Source organism: Protopterus annectens, chromosome 3.part1 (assembly GCF_019279795.1).
Source record: "Protopterus annectens isolate FY-2018-M chromosome 3.part1, PAN1.0, whole genome shotgun sequence".
In the NCBI taxonomy this organism is placed as follows: Eukaryota; Metazoa; Chordata; order Ceratodontiformes; family Protopteridae; genus Protopterus; species Protopterus annectens.
This window is the reverse complement of record NC_056732.1, coordinates 520034356-520055037: the sequence shown is the minus strand read 5'-3', so window position 1 is coordinate 520055037 and position 20682 is coordinate 520034356. Positions and strand designations below refer to the sequence as shown.

At 41.5% G+C, this 20682-nt stretch overlaps 1 protein-coding gene across 2 annotated transcripts in view; it reads right to left on the bottom strand.

The window, feature by feature from the left end:
- Positions 1–20682, bottom strand: part of LOC122798199 — a 648727-nt gene that overhangs the window by 552616 nt on the left and 75429 nt on the right. For both annotated transcript variants that reach the window (XM_044066950.1, XM_044066949.1), the window contains exon 2: positions 14992–15130. In XM_044066950.1, the coding sequence (XP_043922885.1) occupies positions 14992–15130 (139 nt within the window). The remainder of the gene's footprint in view (positions 1–14991; positions 15131–20682) is intronic.

Here is a 20682-nt window from a genome sequence, read left to right as displayed (position 1 = left end):
ACAAAGGATTCATGCAATCCTTTTCAGAATCTGAGAGAAGAATGAAATATGGATACAGTTGAATGTGGACTATAAAGTTTCAATTGTGAGAGAAGACCAATATTTTGGAGGTGTATGTTTTGTTTTTTAAGTATGCAAGAAGCAGATTAAGATGGGAATGGAGGAGGACTTAGTTAATGCATGCCAAGAAAGGTGGCATGATGGGAGGATTACACATTTTCTAGTGGAGAATGTAGACCGATAAACAGACTAACAGGTTTGCAACTGAAAAGGATTCAATGTCACAGGTTTAAACATAATTATTAGCCAGAAGCATTTATTGGAGCATGATCATGTGGAACTATAGTGGGAGAGAGGACACAACTTAAAAAACAACAGCAAATGGTAATAAAATCATAGAAGACAGACAGATGAGTATACAATGGTAGACAAGAGAAATAGTTGAAGAGGTGATAAAAGATAATCAGGGATAAAATCAGCAGGTCTGACACATCTGGTGAGAGACTGTATAAATCCTCATTCCTACAGGTTGCTTTATGTTAAAACTGGGTAATAATGCACAGAAGATATGGGGATATCAAATAAGCACACATGATGAGAAGTTTGTTCAAAAGAAACAGTAGACAGGGACCAGAAGAGAGAGAGAGTTGCAGGAAAAGGTTGTGTAAATACATTTAGGTGCCATGGATTATCCAGGCATAGGAAGCAAGGTGTATAGAATACGGATATAATGGGCAAAAAGAAAATGGTGGTAAAACTAACATATTTTACTTTATTTTATTTATTCTATGCTGCACAAACATTCCTGATTGTATTGAAGAAGGTAGTGTGGTGTTGTAGTGGATTTTATTTTACTTCTTTTGAATGTAAAGCTTTTAAGAAATGTATTATTCAGGGATCATGTGACTGATTTTGTATAAAAGGAAGTGAAGTTTTTTTCTATAAAAGAAGAGATGTTTTGTATAAAAGAAGTGATGTTTTATGTTCAGCTAATCTAAACAAGTCAGATGGTTTTACGCCGACGGAAGTGCTCATATTAAAGTGTAATTTGTTCCTGTGAGCTAATCTTCATGCTTTTTATTTTTTATAAGTTTTATTCATGTTTTGTGCTTCTAAAACTGATGGTAAGAATAGCTGTGGATCAGGAGAAGGACTGTAGTACGGCTACAGTGAAAAACGTGCAGGGTATGAGGCTGTGACAAAGAAAGAAATAGTAAATGAATGCACTAATTTCTATCAGAGATTTTTAACCAAGGATGAGTCCGGATCTACGCAATAAGAGCTGTGAATTGGATACAAGATTGCCAAGTGATAGGCTTACAGAAACATTTGACAGGAATAGTGGATTTTAGGGAAGAACTATGGGAGAGGTAATCAATGCTGTCAGATCCCTGAATGGTGGGGAGGCAGACACGCCATACAGATACTAGTAAAATTCGCAGATCAGTGAGTAGTAGACCTTTGGGTGAGATAAAGAACTTTGTTACAGAAGTTCTCCGGAGAGGGATTTCTCTATTACAGAGTAACAGTAACTGTTCTGCCTAATAGGAAGCGGGATGGGCATCAATAGAGATCCTTCAGTGAGGAGTAAAATCTTTGTGCAGGTGTTCGCAGCAAAATATGGAAGAGCTTTAAGTAGGGCAGTCTCAAGGAATGACAATCAGGGCAAATGTGCAGAGGTGTTATCCAATGGACCACTAGGTAATATGGTCTCTGAAATATTATGAAGTACATTAGGAAAAATGTAGTATGAAGCAGGTAGAAGTGGCCATCTCTGACATACAGCAGGTGTTTAATACCATTGAGTAGTGTTTATGTTTCAAGAATTGAGGGGGCCAATGGTCTAGGAGTGAGTTTTTTTAAGGGAGTGCAAGTTACATATGAGGCACCACATAAAAGGGTGGAGGCTAAGGGTGACATTTCAAGGGAGGTGCAGACAGTAAGGCAGAACTTGAAAATGGGAATCTGTTATCTGTCCTGTTGATCTTATTGGTTGCTAAAATGAGATCTCGGAGGTTCAGAAAGAGTTTGAGGAGCAAATGAGTAAGGGGAAGGTCGATAGTGTGTTTGCCGACAAGTGTATACTGCTGCAGATGGATGTACAGAATACAGTGACGTACTGAAGGAAGCTGGCTTACACAGTATCAGGGTTACAGTCCTATTCAGATGCCAATTACAGGTATGCACTGCTTAACATTCAGGATAGGTTTTATCCAACAGAACGTTAAGTGGCACAGACATTAAACGAACACCCCATACTTTGCATTGCGCTTCACTTAACGTCCACCTGCACAACTGCCATTTGCATTTATGTCCACTTAACACAGTATAGATGTAAATGCGGTCATACATTGTGCAGAAGGCCATTAATTGGCACACACCTGTATAGTCCACGTGAATATGGTGGAAATGTACAATTGGGGTCTACAGATGATGAATATGTATCCCACACTGGGAGAAAATGCACTAGGAAAACTGAAATACACCAACAGATTGAATAATGGAAGTTTGATAAATGGTGAGAGAACAGGGATGATGAGGGAGAATGACTATCCTGCCACATATAGTGTATAAGCACATTATCTCATAATATCTTCTGAGTTGCGAGTAATCTGTAGGATACAGGAAATTTGTTATAAGGTTATTTGGAGGGTGTAAGACGCAGAGAATATAGAAAAAAGACTGAAGGTAGAAGAAAGTGAGGTAGGGGAACAAAAGAGACTTTAAAAGGTTCATAGTGGTGGGTAATGTGGGGAATTAAATGAAATCATAGAACAGGAATCGCAGTGGGCGAGATGGTAGGGGCTGTGGATTCCATAGTGAAGTAGTGAAAGAGGGCCAACAAGATGATGGGAGACACCACAGATTTAGGGGAAGATTAATAGTGAGGAAATAAGGGAACGTACTAGAGCACTGATTTGCATTTCTGGCAGATTTCCGTGAAAAGAGATAATGAGAATGAGGAATATAAATCCGGGAGGAAGAGGGAAAAGTTAAAGTATTTTTTTCAGGGCTACAGGAGGAGAATTGGTTAGAGGAAGATGCCTAAATCATGTAAACAGGACTAAATGTCACAGTAAGGGAAGGTAAGAGAGGATAATACAGTAGGAGAAAAGAAGAAATCAGTTGAGGAAAATGCACATAGTGTATTGGGTGGGCAAAGCGGTATGAATGAGAGGGGTAGATATAACAATTGCAGGGGTATGGATAGGCTAGAGAGGGAGGTAGAGTGACCTACATAAAGAAAAGGGGCCATGGGTGAAGAATGCGAGCACTGCAAGGGGTTAAGGTGGCTGGGACATGTATATGACCTGCAAATAAGGCTTCTGTATCATGACCCCTGTCAAGCTTAAGAAAAGTACAGTTGTGTACACTTACCATAAATGTAGATGTTAAGAGTGTATTCACTGTTGCAGTCATTACATTTGTGTTATCTGCGTGCAGTAGCCCTCAGTTGGCCTGCTTAAAGTCTTGGGTCCTGCGTCGGATGCTGTCCCTTCTTCATTGACGTCAGGTCGTCAGGGGTATAAAACATGCAGCCAACGTCATTACATCAGTTTATCTTGCCCCAGATGTCAGGTGCCCCCCTAATGGGAAGCAATCAAATCTATAATTACAAGGATATACCTCTAACAAAAAAGCAAATACACCAAAAAGCTTTTTGAGCATAGTAAGGGAGAATAGAGGTATAGCCAAAAGAAAAAAGGGGGCTGGAGGGAGGGTAACCAGGACTGCAACAGTGAATACACTCTAACATCTACATTTATGGTAAGTGTACACAACTGTAGTGTTTCACTGTTGCAGTCATTACATTTGGGTAGATTCCCAAAGCTAAGGATGGGAGGAGAAATTTAGATAGCATTAGGTTCATAGGTTCACACTAGGCTATCTGCCCTAGGGCATTTATAAGCCTAGCCAGAGTGTGTTTGGCTTTCGCCACCCATTTTAAATTAATTTTGCTATGCCCTTTTTCGAGGTTAGTATACTGTGCCTCTGTCTAACAGTGACACAGAAGTGATACCCGGGGTAAACCTACGATCTCCCATCCACTCAAGATTCCTCTTGAAGAGAGTCAGTGAGGGACTCTGCCTAACCTGGACTGGGATTTTATTTCAGAGTGAAGGGAGCCTCTGGGTTATGAATCTGTCCCTCCAGCATGTCCTATTTATTTCAGTGCTGAGGTTCAAGTCTCTCGAGCGCGTAGCTCGATGGGATTTGGATTTTCTGAGGTGCAGCATGTCCATTAATTCCGGGTTGGACATGGCTTTATATATCAGGCACAGATCGCCTCTGAGCAGGCGGTATGCCACTGAGTAGAGCTGGAGTTTCTTTAACCGGGCAGCATATGGCATCTGTTTGAGCCCTTTGATCCTCTTGGTGAGGTACTTTTGGGGTCTTTCCAGTTGCTGCAGGTGTCTGGTAAGGTACATCCCAAAAGGGGCATTGTACTCAATTATGGGCCTGATGAGGGATGAGTAAAGAGGCACGATGACCTCCCCTGATATAGATGTGAATCCCTTCATGATTAGGTGGGCTATATAAAATGTTTTTCTAACCACTTTGGCCACGTGGTTGTCAAATGAGAGATTGCTATCAACTTGGGTCCCCAGGTCCCTAATTACTTCTGTACTTAATGGAGTACCACCTATGTGGTAATTTGTGGGCACTTTGTTTTTGCCAAAGGGGGACCAGCTATAAGGCCCTGCAAAACTGCAGTGGCAAAGCCAGCTCTGGATTTAGAGAAAATTGGCAAATGGTAATGCTTGGTGAAAGTATGTACAGAACTCCAGGTAGAAGCTTCTAGGATGTCCCTGGTAGGTACACCTTTGAGAAAGGCTGTAGAGGTAGATGCAGCCCTGGTTGAGTGGGGTCTGATCCCCTGTGGGATAGGTTTTCCATGGTGCTTATAGCAGAAATTAATGCAATGGCCTATCCATTTGGAAATTGTTTGGTTTGAAATAGCCTTCCCCTCTGTCCCTGCAGCAATTGCCACCAGCAGTTGTTCAGATTTCCTTTGAGGTTTAGTCCTGTCCAAGTAGAATCTAAGTTGTCTGTGCACATCTAAGGAGTGCAGTATCCATTCCCCTTTGTTCTGTGGATTAGGAAAGAAGGTTAGCAAATGAATGGACTGATTAAAGGCCACACTGGATACCACCTTTGGCATGAAAGAGGGATTGGTCCTGAGGGACACCCTATCCGCATGAAAGATGAAGAAAGGCTCCATTGCCATAAAGGCCTGTAATTCAGATACCTTCTTGCTCAAGTGATGGCTAAAAGGGAAGCTGTTTTCCAAGAAAGGAATTTTAAATCTGCAGTAGAAGCTGGCTCGAAAAGGAGGAAGGGTGAGACTTTCTCCAATACAAAGTTAAGGTCCCAGGCTGGAGTTGGAGCTCTCCTGGGTGGTCTTAAATTTTTGGCCCCTCTGAGGAACTGCCTGAGCAGTGGATGAGAGAAGAGGGGAGGTTCTGTGTTATAATTTGCTGAAATGGCTGAGGTGTGAATTTTTATTGAGGAAAAAGACAGGCCTTGTGAAGTATCTCAGTTAAGTATTGTAAAATCTGAGGTAAATTGGGCACTGTTGTGCTCATCCCTTGAGATTGGTTCCAAGCACAGAATCTTTTCCATTTTCCCAGCATAAGATTTTCTAGAATTAGGCCCCCTTGCCTCTAAAATGACATCCATCACTGGTTTACTGAGGGATGGTAAAGGAGAGCTTAGGTAATTAGGCAGGCTGCTAGGTTCAGTGTTTGAAGCTGAGGGTGTGGAATCTGGTTCTCCTGCTGAGACAGCACGGTAGGCGTCTGAGGCAGGTGACATGGTGCCAACAGTGACACACTGCACAGGAGAGGGTACCAGTGTTGGCGTGGCCAGGCTGTTTGATCTTTAGTAGTACTTTGGAGAGCAGAGGCAGTGGAGGAAAGGCATAAACTGATAGGTTTTTCCAGCTGAAGGACAGAGCATCCACTTTCTAAGCTTGTCTGTGGGGAGTCCTTGCGCAAAACTTTTCCAATTGATAGTTCTGCGGGGAGGCAAACAGGTATATATCTGGGCTCGCCCATGGCAAACAGGTCTATATCTGGGCTCCCCCATTTGCTTGTCAACATGTTGAAAATCCTTGGTTCCAGTTTCCACTTGTGTGGGTCCATGAGGTTTCTGCTTCGTCCGTCTGCCAGTGTATTTAGTTCTCCTGGCAGGAACTGAGCTTGTAGATGCACTTGGTAGCTCATGGCTGTGTTCCACAATGCCATGGGTAGTCTGCAGAGGGGGTAAGAATGCTTGTTTATGTACCACGTAACAATGGTGTTGTCTGTCTTTACTATTAATTGTCCTGGAAGAATGTGGTCCTTGAAGGCTGTCAGAGCATTCTGTACAGCTAACATTTCTTTATGCTTGATGCAAAGGTGCATTTGAATTGGGTTCCATTTGCCCTGAATGCACTTCCCTGCCAGGTGCGCCCCCCATGCATAATCTGATGCATCTGTTGTTAGGGTTTGGATGGCAGAGGGTAGTGTGAATGGTAGTCCCCTGTTTTTGTGGCAGGCTTCTGCCCACCAATGGAACTCTAGGCGTAGACATGGAATGATAGGAATCATTGCATCTAGATCCTGAGAATGTTGACACCATAGGCTTTTTAGATACCATTGTAGTCTTGCATATGGAATTAGAAGAATGCAGGAGGCCATGAACCCCAAGGCTTTTAGTATTTGCCTTGCAGATAGCAGGGTTTTTGTGGCCATTTGTTTGAAGTAGGTTGTCAAGCGAATTTGTTTCTCTGGCGTGAGGAAAGCCATCTGGGAAGTTTTACTCAAGCTTGCTCTCAGGAATATAATTTGTTGACAGGGTACCAGGTGTGATTTCTTTTCATTTATGGTGTACCCCAGACAAGTTAGCACCCTTTGTACAAAAGCCAGATGATTCAAAAGTATGTCCTGGTTTTCTGCTTGAATTGGACAATAGTCCAGGTATTGGTATATTTGAATATTTCTTTGCCTGCAAAATGCAATGACTGGAGCTAGGCACTTTGTGAATACCCTGGGCACAGTAGATAAGCCAAAGGGCAGTGCAGAGAACTGACAGTGCGTGTAGCCTGCTTTGAAGTGCAGGTATCTTCTGCAAGATTCCCTGATTGGGATGTGTGGGTATGCTTCCTTTAAATTTATAGTGCTGCCAACCAGGCATCTCTTTGCTTAGCATAGGAAGCAACTGATGAAGAGTCAGCATCTTGAATTTTGGAATCACCAAAAAGGTGTTTAGAGTAGGCTGGTCATGAATTGTCTTTTCTGGGTAACGGGAAAAATCTCGAGTAGAAACATTGCCCCTTTTCCTCTTCTGGTACCAATTGAATAACCCCTATGCTTAAGAGAGAGAGTACTTGCTTCTGGGCCTCTGCCCACTGATTTGGAGGTAGATCTGGCCAACCGCTTGGAGTTGGTAACGTGTGGAAGTGAAATCTGTATCCTTGGGACACTATATTTAAAACCCATTTGTCCTGGGTAATGAGTCCCCAGTTCTTTGCTTGAAGTGCACTCTTTCCCCCTAAAGGGGCAGTCAGTTGAGAAGTGCTTGGAAGTTTTAAAAAAAGTCACTGAGACAGTTTACCATAGGGGGAGTTTTATTACTCACAGATTTGGAAGTGGAGCCCCCCCACTGCTTAGTCTTGTGCATCCCCTGGGACTGAAGCCTGGGTGCTCTGCTGGATCAGGGTTTGGACTGAGAAGGTGTGGAAGAGGCAGGAAAGGACCAATTCTTAGAAGGCCAATGCCTACTAAATGTTGGAGGTTGTACTTGTAAAAAATCTTTAACAGTTTGCATAGATTTAGCTTTTTCCTCCATCTTTTTAAGAACTTCTGCCTTGCTGCCAAAGAGGCGGTCCTGATTTAAGGGAGCATCCAGTAATTTCGCTTTAACATGATCTGGCAAGGATTGCTCCTTAAGCCAAGCATGCCTTCTAAGTACAGACCCAGTTACCACAGCCCTGCAAGATGCCTCTAGTGAATCAAAACCACATTGCAAAGTATGTTTACCAACTTGTTCAGCAGAATGCATTAAGCCCTGTAAATCCTTATTTTCAGCACAATCAGGAATCAACATAATTTTCTGTTTAAGCAATCCAGTAATATGCTGTTGATATTTTAACATATGAAACTGGCAATTCAAGGCCCTAATGGCCAAAGTTGCAGAAGTGTATACCTTCTTACCCCATCTATCCAATGCCCTGGAGTCTCTATCAGAGGGGATAGTATTTTTGGCAGTAGTAGCTTTAATGCCCTTGGGTACCTGTGAAATGGTTTCAGGATCCGCAGTAGGATTTTTGAAAAGGAACTTGTGAGAGTCAGGAACCCTGTAATATCCATCAGGTTTTCTGGAAGCAGGAGGTAAAGAGTCAGGGGCCATGCTATATTCCGAAAAGGCATCAACAACAATGTCCAGTACAGGAGGTATAGCTAAAGGCCTGTGCTGGGGCAGGAGAAAGAAATCCCTACGCCTAGGGAGAGTATGCAAGGTTTCACCAAAAGAGAAATCCTCTGGGGGGGGAAGCAGAGGGAATAGAGTCCTCAGCATCAGAATCCTCATAGGTAGATAAGGGTAAATCCCGGTCATCAGAGGAAACAGAAATTTCAGAATCCTGGTGATAAGTATCATAAGTAAACTCAGTCCTAGGTCTCAGAGGGGGAAGGTTGGCTTCCCCTGATTAAAGTAATAAGATCTTCAGTCATTCTTATCATTTATTTTTTAGGCATAGAGGCCTGACCATGTGGTCTGGGTGTCCGTTTTCTAGGCATGGTTCGAGTTTTAGGCCTTGAAGAAGAAGATGGCATCAGTTTAATATGCAAGTCAGTAGGCCTGACTACATCCTCAGAAGCTGGTGCCTACACAGCGGTTCCGGACCCATCCAAGGTAGAGATATCCACAGGTTCCCCATTTGAAGCATCTCACGGCATACCGGACTCCGAATGGGTCTCAGTAGAGGCCTGCAAATCTGAAGTAGCGGGTATCAGGGGCTGCGAAAGTGCCTCACTGAGTACCAGAGAACTGGGCAGCCTGTCTCTGTCTTTATCTTTGTGTTTTTTTCGGAATGTCTGTAGTCAGATGGCTTACCGAAGACATAGGATAATTGAACAGAGCACCAAAATATTTAGAAGCGCAAATATACCGACGACGGATAGTTTGTGGTTTAAATAATGCACAAGACCGACAGCAAGGTACGTCGTGGTCAGGGCCTAGGCAAGGAATACATTATGAATGAAAATCTTTATGAGGTATTTGCTTTTCACAAGAAATGCAATTATTTACTTTTACTGACATCGGTTTAGAGCAAGAAAAAGTTTCCCCAACGGGGTACTTAACTTTTGGTTGACGAAAATTTCAGGAGTCGGTCGACTGGCACTTGCGAACTGCTTCTGCTTCGGGCACCGCACGTCAAGAAAGCGTGATGTAATGACGTCGGCTGCATGTTTTATACCCCTGACGACCTGACATCACAGAAGCAGCAGCAACCGACGTGGACCCAAGACTTTATTAATCAGGCCGACTGAGGGCTACTGCAAGCAGATAACCCCAAATGCAATGACTGCAACAGTGAAACACATCCTGGAGTAAAACCCTTTCCCTTGTTGGGAAGTGGGAACTTCAATCGTTCCCTGAGAAAGAAGGTCCATGATGACCTGAGGCTTTGGGGGGGGGGGTGGAATTCCTCTGAATAAGGGGAATTTTTTCCAAACCATAAAATATCCTGTTTTGATAATGGACAGAACCAAAGAGTGCTGAGTAATCAGCTTCCAAGAAGACAGGGACTGACTGAGATGAGAAAAGAGGGTAGATGGCCCTGGGGGCTGATAGTCACAAACTACCTGGCTTGGGATGGAGCAGAAAGGAATGTTTAGAGGCAGGGTAGAAGAAGCAGACTTAACAGAGACTGGCTTTCTGGGTCCCTTTATACTCTTAGATGAAGAAGACATCAGAGAAGAAGATTTCCTAATAACGGCAGTTTTACTGGATAATTTCTCTGGAACTGTGGGACAGGGGAAGCAAGAATATGTTTAAGATCTTGTAGCCGCTTTTCTTTCTCCTGAAGAGACTTGAAGAGCTCTGCTGCTGAACTCCCAAACAAGGCTTTGTTATCCAGAGGTGCAGCTAGCAATTTGGCCTTGAAATTCACAGGCAAAGGCTGTAGCCTAAGCCAAGAGTATCTTCTCAGAATAGACCCAGAGGCAGCAGCCCTAGCAGGGGCATCAGCAGCATCATAACTGCACTTGCTAGAGAATTAAGGAAACCTGCTAATTTTGATTTTGCTGGGGAATCTGGATTGTCTGCCACTGTTGTCACTGCATCTGCCAGAAGGGCCAGGGAGTATTTTGCCATGTGGGTCTGATGGTTTATTGCACGGAAGGTCAAGGTAGCTGAAGTATAGACCTTCTTGCCCAAACTTTCCATGACCTTACTTTCCTTATCAGAGGATAACAAGGAAGTGGATGGTAGAAGTTTTAAAACTTTATCCATGGAAACAGAAATGGTAGCTGGATAGGCAGCAAGAGCCTTGAACAGGAATTTAGAGTCCTCAGAAACTTTATAGAACCTGTCAGGATGCTTGGGGGCAGGAGGCTGAGAGTCTGGACATTTGGAGGCAGCTGAGAAAACATCCAGAAAGGCAGGCAGGACTGGAGGGATAGCAGAATGAGAAGGGGAGTCCATCTACTTGAGGTCATAATAGCTGTTCTGAATCTCTGAGATCTGGGAGTAGTCCCACTTAAAAAAAATTTAATCTTAAGGATAGTCTCTCCAAAAGATGGGTACCATTATATTCCTCCTCTGGGGAGGAAACATACCCTAAGGGAGAGGCCAACTGACTGGAGTAGGCTAGTGACTCCTCTCCAGATGAATCCTCCTCCTCTGAGGAAGTGTCCACATTTGTCCTTTTAAAGGATGCAGTAGAAGAAAAGGGCTGCAATGGACAGAAAAGGGGGGGTTGGCAAAGGGCCATAAAGGCACTGAAGAGACTTTGAGAAAAGGCTTCCCAGTCAGGGGCCTGTCTTTACCTTTTTCTTCTTAGGGGCTTCCATACGATGGAATGTGGAAGGACCGGACATTGGCCTACATTCGACTATATCCGAAAGTACATCTTCATGCACCATGATCTGTGTGATACCACAAGGGCCCTCGGATATGAGTCTGGGTTCACCCTTGTCGCCCTGATCGTATACCTGCCCTTTCCTTGCAGACGTGCCAACAGACACCTTCAGGGCCTCCATTATAATACCCTACAAAGGTACAGTTACTACCTCTGGCATGATCTCTGGGCCTACACCAGCCTCAGGAGCAATGACTGGAAGAGAGGGTGTAGCAGAAGGTTCAGGCCGAGCTTTTTGGCCTTCTTTGATACAGGCTCATCTGAATGGCCCAACATCACATCCATTTCAGGTACTAGCTGCTTAAGTCGATGGTTTTCTAAATATAGTTTAAGAGAGGCTAGCCAACTCCCGAGGGTCTTAGGGACAAAGGATTTACAAATGGGACACTTGGTGAGGTTGTGGTCTGGGCTTAAACAAAAGAGGCAAAGGTCGTGGGCATCTTTATGTGCAATCTGCCTTCCACACTGACACTTGCCCTTCTTAGCTGACATGAACCCAAACAAGCAGCAGTAAACAAATTCAATAAGAAAAAACCCCAGCGGGGATTTATCTGAAAACTAGAACACAGAAGTTCTAGCGAGCAAACGTCCGGAGCAGACAATCAGAAATGCATCAGAAAACTTCTGAGGTAGGTGCATGCTAACGTCCGCTTTGCATTCGACTTCTCTTTATGGCTGACGTACGCGTAATGTGTTGGTGTAGCACGTACCTCACAGTAGCATGAAGGTTTTTGGATACTGGCCGGAAATAAGAGTCAGCCGCAGGTGGACTCCCTTATGTGATGAATACTGCAGCATATGAATAGAAGGACATGTAACATTTCACAAACAGTGAGTGGAAGAGTAAGTGCCAGAAGTAGGGTGCAAAGGGTGAACTAGTCACATTGGGATTTTTTTTTTTTTTTAAGGTTTTATGCATCAGCTATGGAAGTATAAACTTTAAAGAATCAGGAAAAATGAAATAGTATTAGTGGGACAACTGCAGCAACAGCCTTTGCTTTAGTTAGTGGCTCAAACTTTGTCTGACAAAGGGATGAGTGCCTGTTCTTTCTGCAAATACGAAGCCATTGATAAGAATAATACGAGTGACACAACTTGGGTAAAGTGCAGTTGCAGTGACTTAAGAAAATTATCACGAATAAAGCCAGTGTTATACATAAGGAAATGAGTACAAGTAAAGAACATGTTTGATGTAGGCTGGTAGGGGTATTACTGCCAAAAGGAAGAGCTACCAGGGGAATCTGATGTGGATTTTAGTTCTGTATGGTCATAATTATTTCCATAGAAAGTACCAATAACAAATCTGTCATTTCTTAAACTGAAAGAGCTTTCAACAGGGCAGTTTGCAAATCCAATCTACAGCTTTGGGGGTCGATGTCAGTTTTCTCATATGGTGTAGAGATTACATGGCGAGAGACTGATGGGAGTATCACCTCCCATTCTGTAAAATGCCTGTCAAATCCAGAAGACAAAATCCAATGTTTTTTGCAGGGGCAAGCCCCAGTGCACACCCATACTCCGCACATCTATGTTTACTAACTTAGAGATAACATGACATTGGGAAAAAGGATACCTTTCCTTATTACCACTCTTATACAATTTGCAGAATTACCCTACAAACAACTGTTGCAACACAGTACAGCCCGTCAATAAATTACTGCTCTAAGTTATTCATTTCTTTCATTCCTGTCTTATACTTTTAATGACTGAAACTTTAAAGCTGGTAATGTTAAGAACAGGATAACGACTGCAGATCCTTTTCTAATACAACAGTCATCTGTTCTAAAATGTGATGCTCTTGTATATGGTTTATAAGGACTGGTATTGAAATGCTGAGTACTGAAATAAATCAAAAATCACTAGGCTGATTGTAAAATCAAATTATTGCTAATAATGAAGTAAATAAATACATCTAAGCCACCTTTTTGTAACTGTCGCCTATGTCTGAGGCTGAACACCCTCAGAGAAGTTTGGGAGTTGTAGTTATGACTGAATAGTTAGAGTAATAGATCCACTTGGGTCTCCCCACACAGGTTTGAATCCTGCTGACTGAGTCTTTGCTTAGCACAGAGGACTAAAGCTCTGACTTCTTAATGAACTGCTTCTTGTGTCAAGGGTGTAGGGTTTGAATCTTTCCACCTTCATTTACCTACTGTGTGAGCTTGAGCAAGTCACTTAACCAGACAGAGCTTTGGGGAAATTGGGAAGTTGGGCTAGTGGGCTAGGCTCATTAATGGTCTCCTGGGGTACATGTATAGTAAATACCTCTAAGACTATGAAAAGAGCATAGCCCTTCCTCAAGACTGAATGATCTCTCTATTATGATGCATTGAGGGATTAAAACAAACAGTCAACCTAAACAGGCTGACAATTTGAATGGGTGATCATTAATGGTCTCCTGGGGTACATTTATCGTAAATACCTATAAGCCTATGAAAAGAGCATGGCCCTTCCTCAAGACTGAATGATCTCTCTATTATGATGCATTGAGGGTTTAAAACAAACAGTCAGCCTAAACAGACTGACAATTTGAATGGCTGATCTTTTAACAATGGACTCTGAACAGAGCCCATGGCGATCTCTAACCCTGACTCTAAATAATTAGCTCTGTGCAATTCCTGGCAGCATGCAAATAGTAAAGCACTCTAATCATATTGGACGGTAGTTGAAATTATCCTACTGAAACTTGCAGTACAAGATTACCTGACCAAATTGGCAACCGTAAGATCTGCCAATAATGCATCACAAATTATAGGTGTGCATTATAAGAAAGAATAAACAGCAACAAATGTAAAATATTCCAGAAACTGTGAAAGAAGACTTTGACAATGACAGCATAAATAAATAAGCTGGATGATGGAAAAGTAGGACTAAGATGTCCTTTGTAACATCTACATGTGAACATATGAAAGCATCAATGGAAGAACAGCCATGGCCTACTGAGGCTATTTGTTGTAGCGAGCTAGCTCTGCCTTTAAAATAACTGATACTTCCATGTCTTTGTCTTATCCATTTCTAACTCTGTCAAACAATTACGAGTCCTCTGATAAGTTACACTGTTCCACTGCTGCAGGAACCGCTGCCAATTTTTTTTTTTTTTTTTTTTAAGTACAGCTGGAAACATTTCCTGTACAGATGCTGCTCACATTCTCTCCCTTCAACCAAATGTCCTTCTTCATCTTAGTCTGTCTCACCATAAAACAACAAAGAACACACATTCATTATAGGCAGTCAGTGAAGAGATATTCTAGGCCCAGAATTTTTCTTTTGTTAACTGGTCAAGCATACTGGACACAAGTGTCCTTTCCATGGCTGACTCAGGCACACCAGCACTGACCAGTTAAGTGACCTGTTCAGAATCACACACAGTGAAGCTGAAAATTGAGGGACTCAAACCTATCACTACAGGATGAAGCTCATAGCCTTAACCCTCAGACCTCAACATTCTGAGCTACTGAACAGCAAAAGTGCTGCTTAGTTAGTGTAAAAATAATGACAACCATTAGTTCCATTACAGTCCAAGCTCCATGGCAACTTAATATGTTGCTATGAAGCAGCGGACTAGTTTTTCAGCAAGCATTACCTGTACATTAACATGCTGCTGATAAAGTTTGTTCTCCAATCAGGGTGGTGATGTGAAGGTTGTCCATTCTCTAATAATAAACAACAAACAAAACCACTTGATGGTTGGTTGACTATAAGCGGTAAAATTAGATTCTGTTTGTTTCTAGGTTATTGCCACATATGAACAGCACAGGTTTAGTCCACCCTTGTTTATCAACTAAAATTGCAGAGCTCAAGGGACTGTATGACAAGCAAAGGCTACATTAATAGTACAACAATTCTGTGTATTATTATCTTACCTCTGTTTCACCTTCAGAAGCTGTGCAACATCTGCGCAGAGAGGGACAATCCCCTTACGGGTGCTTTTAATAACAAACGCTACTGCTCGTGAGGCCATCTTTTTATCTTCATTCCCAGCATCTATTTCAGAACCCGTTCCTACAAAAGTGAGACATTCCTTAAAAGGCTGACAGGATAATCGCCCTCTAATATACATAAGAGTTTATACCTCAGCTTACCAATCATTAGACACTGTCAACTGCTATATCCCAGAGCAGAAATTAAATTCATTTATCAATCAGTTGAGTATCCTCAAATTCAACATTTGCTTTATTGAGCAAAACTGTTTTGCTAAAACACACAATAGAAATGCATACGTATTACTCATTTGTGGCAAATAACTAGATAAATGTATTGCTTTAATGGCATCAGCTTATAAGATTAATTATTAAAACCAATTCTCATAAAGACAATTTAGCTTAGTAACCTCAAATTAGTTAGGGTCCATTCCGTTACAAAAAGGAGTAAACACAAAGCCTGTTGTAGATTTGTACATTAAAAAATCCAACAGCATACGTCTTAAAAAAAAAAAAAAAAAAAAAAGAATGGATATTCCTGCTGACTTGGTAAAATATCAAAATGTCTCTTCTCTGTGAATCTGCAGAAGTATAAATTCAAAACAAATTCCTTCGGTCCATTGCTGCCACATTACCCTATGCTCTAAGAAGGCATACCCCTGCTTTTTTTTCCATAATTATACTTTTCTCTTCATTTCAATCTTATTTTTTTTTATTATAGACCACAATGACACTTATGTGGCTGTGGAGTTGGTGTTTACATAGGAAAGGGGTAAATAGGAGCTTGCCCCCCACACCAAATAACTTTTTTAAATCTAATCATTACTAAACAAGCTATTCTACTTGGCCAAACATTTTTTTCAGTACCTTAGTTTTTATGTTTGCTTTATTCAAAGAACTCCGATACTCATCTCCTAATTTGTTTTCATATAAAACGTTGAATCTTTAGGAAAGTGAAATTTTACTACCGTATTTCTTTCTAAATAAGACCTAATCAGAGAGTAAGGCCTAGCATGGTTTTTCCAGGGTGTTCATGATATAAGCCCTACCCCAAAAATAAGACACAGTTAATATAGTCAACAACACACAACGGATGTGTTGAATTATAAAAATAATATTATTGACACCCCTTGACTGAGGTTATCGTACTCTGTTTGCCTTTTTCGGACCATTCGGACACCCAAATTCTCTTTGCAGAAAGTCATAAGACTCTTTCACTGGGAGTCCTCCACGATTATTACTGTAACCCTAATCATCACTCACACTTGACAGTTGAGATCCTTGGCCCATAAACCCACGCAGGTGTACTTTGATCGGTCAAATAACAGGCAACGCACGGGAAGTGCATGCTCATGGTAACGAGCAGCTGTAGTAGTGTCTTCTCTTCATAACCAGCGCCATTTTGTGTTGCCACTCTGGTCGTGTAAGTCTTCAATTAACCCCCCCCCCCAGACAAGATGAGTGCAAAAAGAGCTATTCCGTCAAGTACAAGAAAGGAATCGTGGAGGACTCCCGGGGAAAGAACCTGACGTCTTTCTGTAAAGAGAAGAAGTCAGATCTCCAAATGGTCTGTAGGTGGCGAGCAGCATACATTAACCTCAGTCAACAGGCCGACGAGGGAAACGCTAAGAAGTGTAAGTGTGGATCAGGTCAGAAACCATTATTTCCTGAGCTTGAAGACATCATCTGTGAGTGGATTGCTAACAGGAGAGCAAAGGCTTTGGTTGTGCACAGGATATTCAAGCATTTGCCCTTGCAATAGCAACACACTTAGAAATATCACCAGAAAAATTCAAAGCATCACAACAATGGCTGGATGGCTTCCCTCAGCAATATGAACTGTCTCTAAGAAGATTGACAACACTTTACAAGCTGGAAGATACTGAAGTTATTAAACGTGCACTTGTGTTCAAGTCCTTTGTTGATGGCATTGACTTTTCTAAATACCAACTCTCCAACATGATGGCTATGGATGAAACTGCAGTGTTTATGGGCCAAGGATCTCAAACAATAATTAGAGGGGTGCCTCGTCAATCTACATTCTCTCCACTGGTTACAAGAGTGTATGTGTTACCTGTATTTTGGCAATTAGTCTAGATGGAAAGAAAACCCCACCTCTGATCATTAGTAAGGGCAAGAAAGATAAGATTGAACGTGTTTCAGGCATTTACATTTCTGAAACCGAAAAAGGCCTGGTGCACACAAGCAGTTATAAGTAAGTGGGTTGATGTAATGCTGCCACTTGCTTTGCGAGGTGGCGAAAGAGATCTGCTAGTCTGGGATTCAGCCAGCACTCCCTGTGCTAAAGAAATGAAGAAATTCCTAGCACGGAGGAGAATAGATCAAATAATGATTCCCGCAGGAATGACTGCCAATCTCCAGGCTCTTGATACTGCAACAAACAAGACATTCAAGGACCATTTGCGCATGGAACTCAATGACTACATTGAAAATAGAATGGAGAGAAATTAGCATGGAAACTTTGTGAAGCCTAGCCTTCAAGAGTTCATGACTTGGGTGAAAAATGAATGGGATAAAAGCACCGACAACTGTGTTGCCAATGCATTACGGGCAGGCTACTTGGACAAGGACAGCTCTATTGCTAGGCATGACAGACTGGGGCCAATGGTGCTACAGGAAATGTAGTCGCAAGAAATGCAGGCCGAAATTCGGGGGTTGGACACTTATGACAATGTTCCAGAAAAAAGATGACATGACTGTATTTGAATAACTGTGAAAGCCAAGGTGCAGATATTCTGGAGTTGAAATGTTTCTTGCTCTGTTTATGTAGAATTCTCACACAACTGTCAACCTGTTATTAGAACGGTTGTCCAATAATAGAAAAGTACGAAATAAATGTCAATTTGTGTACATGAATAAATGTTGATTTGTGTTCATTAATAAATGTCAATTTTTGTACATGAATAACTGAATAAAAGTAGATTGTTGTACGGTACGGGTAAATAAGGCATCCCCTGATAATAAGCCCTAATGCGCATTTCGCCGGGAGAAAGAATATAAGACCTGGTCTTATTTTCGGGGAAATAGAGTATATACTCCACATTCAGTTCTGTCTAATTCTGTAATACAGAAGGATGAACAGCTGACTATAATCCAGGATCAATTAACCCATGTTGGAAAAGGCATCTGATAAGGAATCACCTGCTTGGCTATCCTACGGAAGGAGAGTTGTTGGACTCTCCATGCAGCTGGCTACTGGAAGAAGAATTGGAATGGTCCAGCCCCATATAAAGAACCTCCAAGCAACACCTGTTATAGCCAGCAACACATGGAAACATAGGCATGTACCAATATGCCCAGCACTGTGATCTCCAGTTGAAAGACATATTTGTAAAATATTAAGACATGCAATGCAAGTAGAAACTAGAGCAATGTGGAATAAGGGCAAACAGTTCTAGTTGAAGCAGCAACAGTTCCAGTTGTAGTAGGAGAGGAGCAAATGGGCTAATAAAACATCGTTTTTAAACATGCAACAGACACAAGTAACTGGTAATCCCTTATTAGCTGCAGAAAGATGCAGTTCTGGGTACATTGCTGGTGCTAAGAATAGCATTCATGGCAAACAAATATTGAAGCCTGACTGACTTCACTAAGTTTAATTATGCCTTGACTTAAGAAAGGGGTCCATTCCTTTCAAACTATGTAAAAAAAATAAACATTTGGAGAAATTAAGGACAACATGCAGCACAGTGGGGTAATAGAGGCCCAGGATTATTCAATAACTCCACACCTGCTTGGTTGAAGGCCTATAAAAATATGGGAGCTGATAGCTGCATCATGGATGAGGAAGAGTACCAATGACAGTGGTTTCATGTCTCATGTCTATCTCACAAATAGTCTACTAAGTGAGGAGCATCAGTTAAAGCAACAGCTCCGATTGTTTGAAATCTCTGAGATTACATTTTTTACATAATACTTATTTTATGCTGGTGTTAGTATGTGTTCAAAATATGGTCTCTCAGCTACTACCTTTATTATGTGGTCTTATAGTAATGTAGAGAAATGATTTAATCAGCTGCAGTCTTTTTTGAGCTGAACATTCTGTTCACCACAGAGACTTGCCTAAAAGGCATTTCAACTTGATCTTACTAGAGGTAGTAATGATGCTATTAACATTATAGATCTCTGGTCTTGTTTCACTGCAAAATCATGGAAAGACGCTATCAAACCAAAACTGGATATATATATACATCTGTCCTTAAACTGAACTGTCTCCTTCAACAAGATGCAATATCTGCATGTTCTTTCTTCTATACCAAAGAGCATGTAAAGCAGGCTGACTTTAGCTTTAACTGAAATGCTGGGGATTGGAGGGACAACAAAAGAAAGGGTATGGATGGGATACAAATGGTTCCCGTTTGTCACAAAATTTGACTGCTATGAGACCAATTTAATGTGTGTATACAATTACCCAAGAACATAAGACATGATGTTACTATATAGGTTCATACTAAGCTAACTGTCCTTGTGAGCTATTTAAGCCTAGCCAATTATCCCTTGAGACTCAAACCCTGCACCTTGTGTTTGTAAGGCAAACACCTTAACCATTAGGCCACCCTCCCAACCTTTGCATATTTGCATTTCACACTTCAATACACTGCAACAGCTTTTCTTTTTGTCATCATATTTCTCTTATGCCATCTAACAGGCTAATAAAATATGTTAAGTTCTGGGGAAGAGTACCCCATCTCTGGAATAGGCTCCCCATCCATGTGAAGCAGAGTTTTTCCCTAACCTAATTCTAGTGAAACTTGGACAACTGGATGGGGGATAGGAAATTAATCCTTGGTGTGGCACCTATATCTCTAATGGACACAGGCAACATGTAAATGGTTCATCTCCTAGGCCTTGGCTTGTAAATATTTCATCTCCCAAGCCCCTGCTTACACTTATCAAGGGGTATCACAGCTTGTCAGAGATTTGGGATGCATGGCTAGGCTTAAAAAGGCCCTTATAATCATTAGCCAAGTAAACACCTATTAACCTAAGACATGCACATTTTATACATATAGCTATGCCTGCCTGTACACACATACACATACATATTGTATTGGATGCATGTGTATGCAAATATGCATCTATGTCATAACAACAAATTAACAATGTCAACTCACATTAACAGTGAGATGACTTCAGCAAAAATTTAAATGAACAAACTCCCGGAACAGTGTATTTCACCTCCAGGAAACTAACCACTTGGCTATGAATTAGTAAAACAAAAACCAAGGCAAGTTAAACCTACCAAAGTGGGGGGCTTCACTCTCCCCAACTTAAATATACCAACTCCAAGATCATACTACAGTGGAGAAAAGGGCAAGGTTTACCATGGTGGCCAAGTGTTTAGTTTCTTGGAGGAGAAATATGCTGTTCCAGGAGTCTGTTAATTTAAATTTTCAGTGAAGTCGTTTTGCTGTTATGTGAGTCGACGTTATGTTAATTTCAGGATTTAAAGGGAATCTGCATATTATACTTATATATATATATATCTATATCTATCTATATATATATATATATATATATATATATATATATATATATATATATATATATATACACACATACATATATATACATACACACACACACGTGTTCTTACATGTGTGTAGGGGTCTC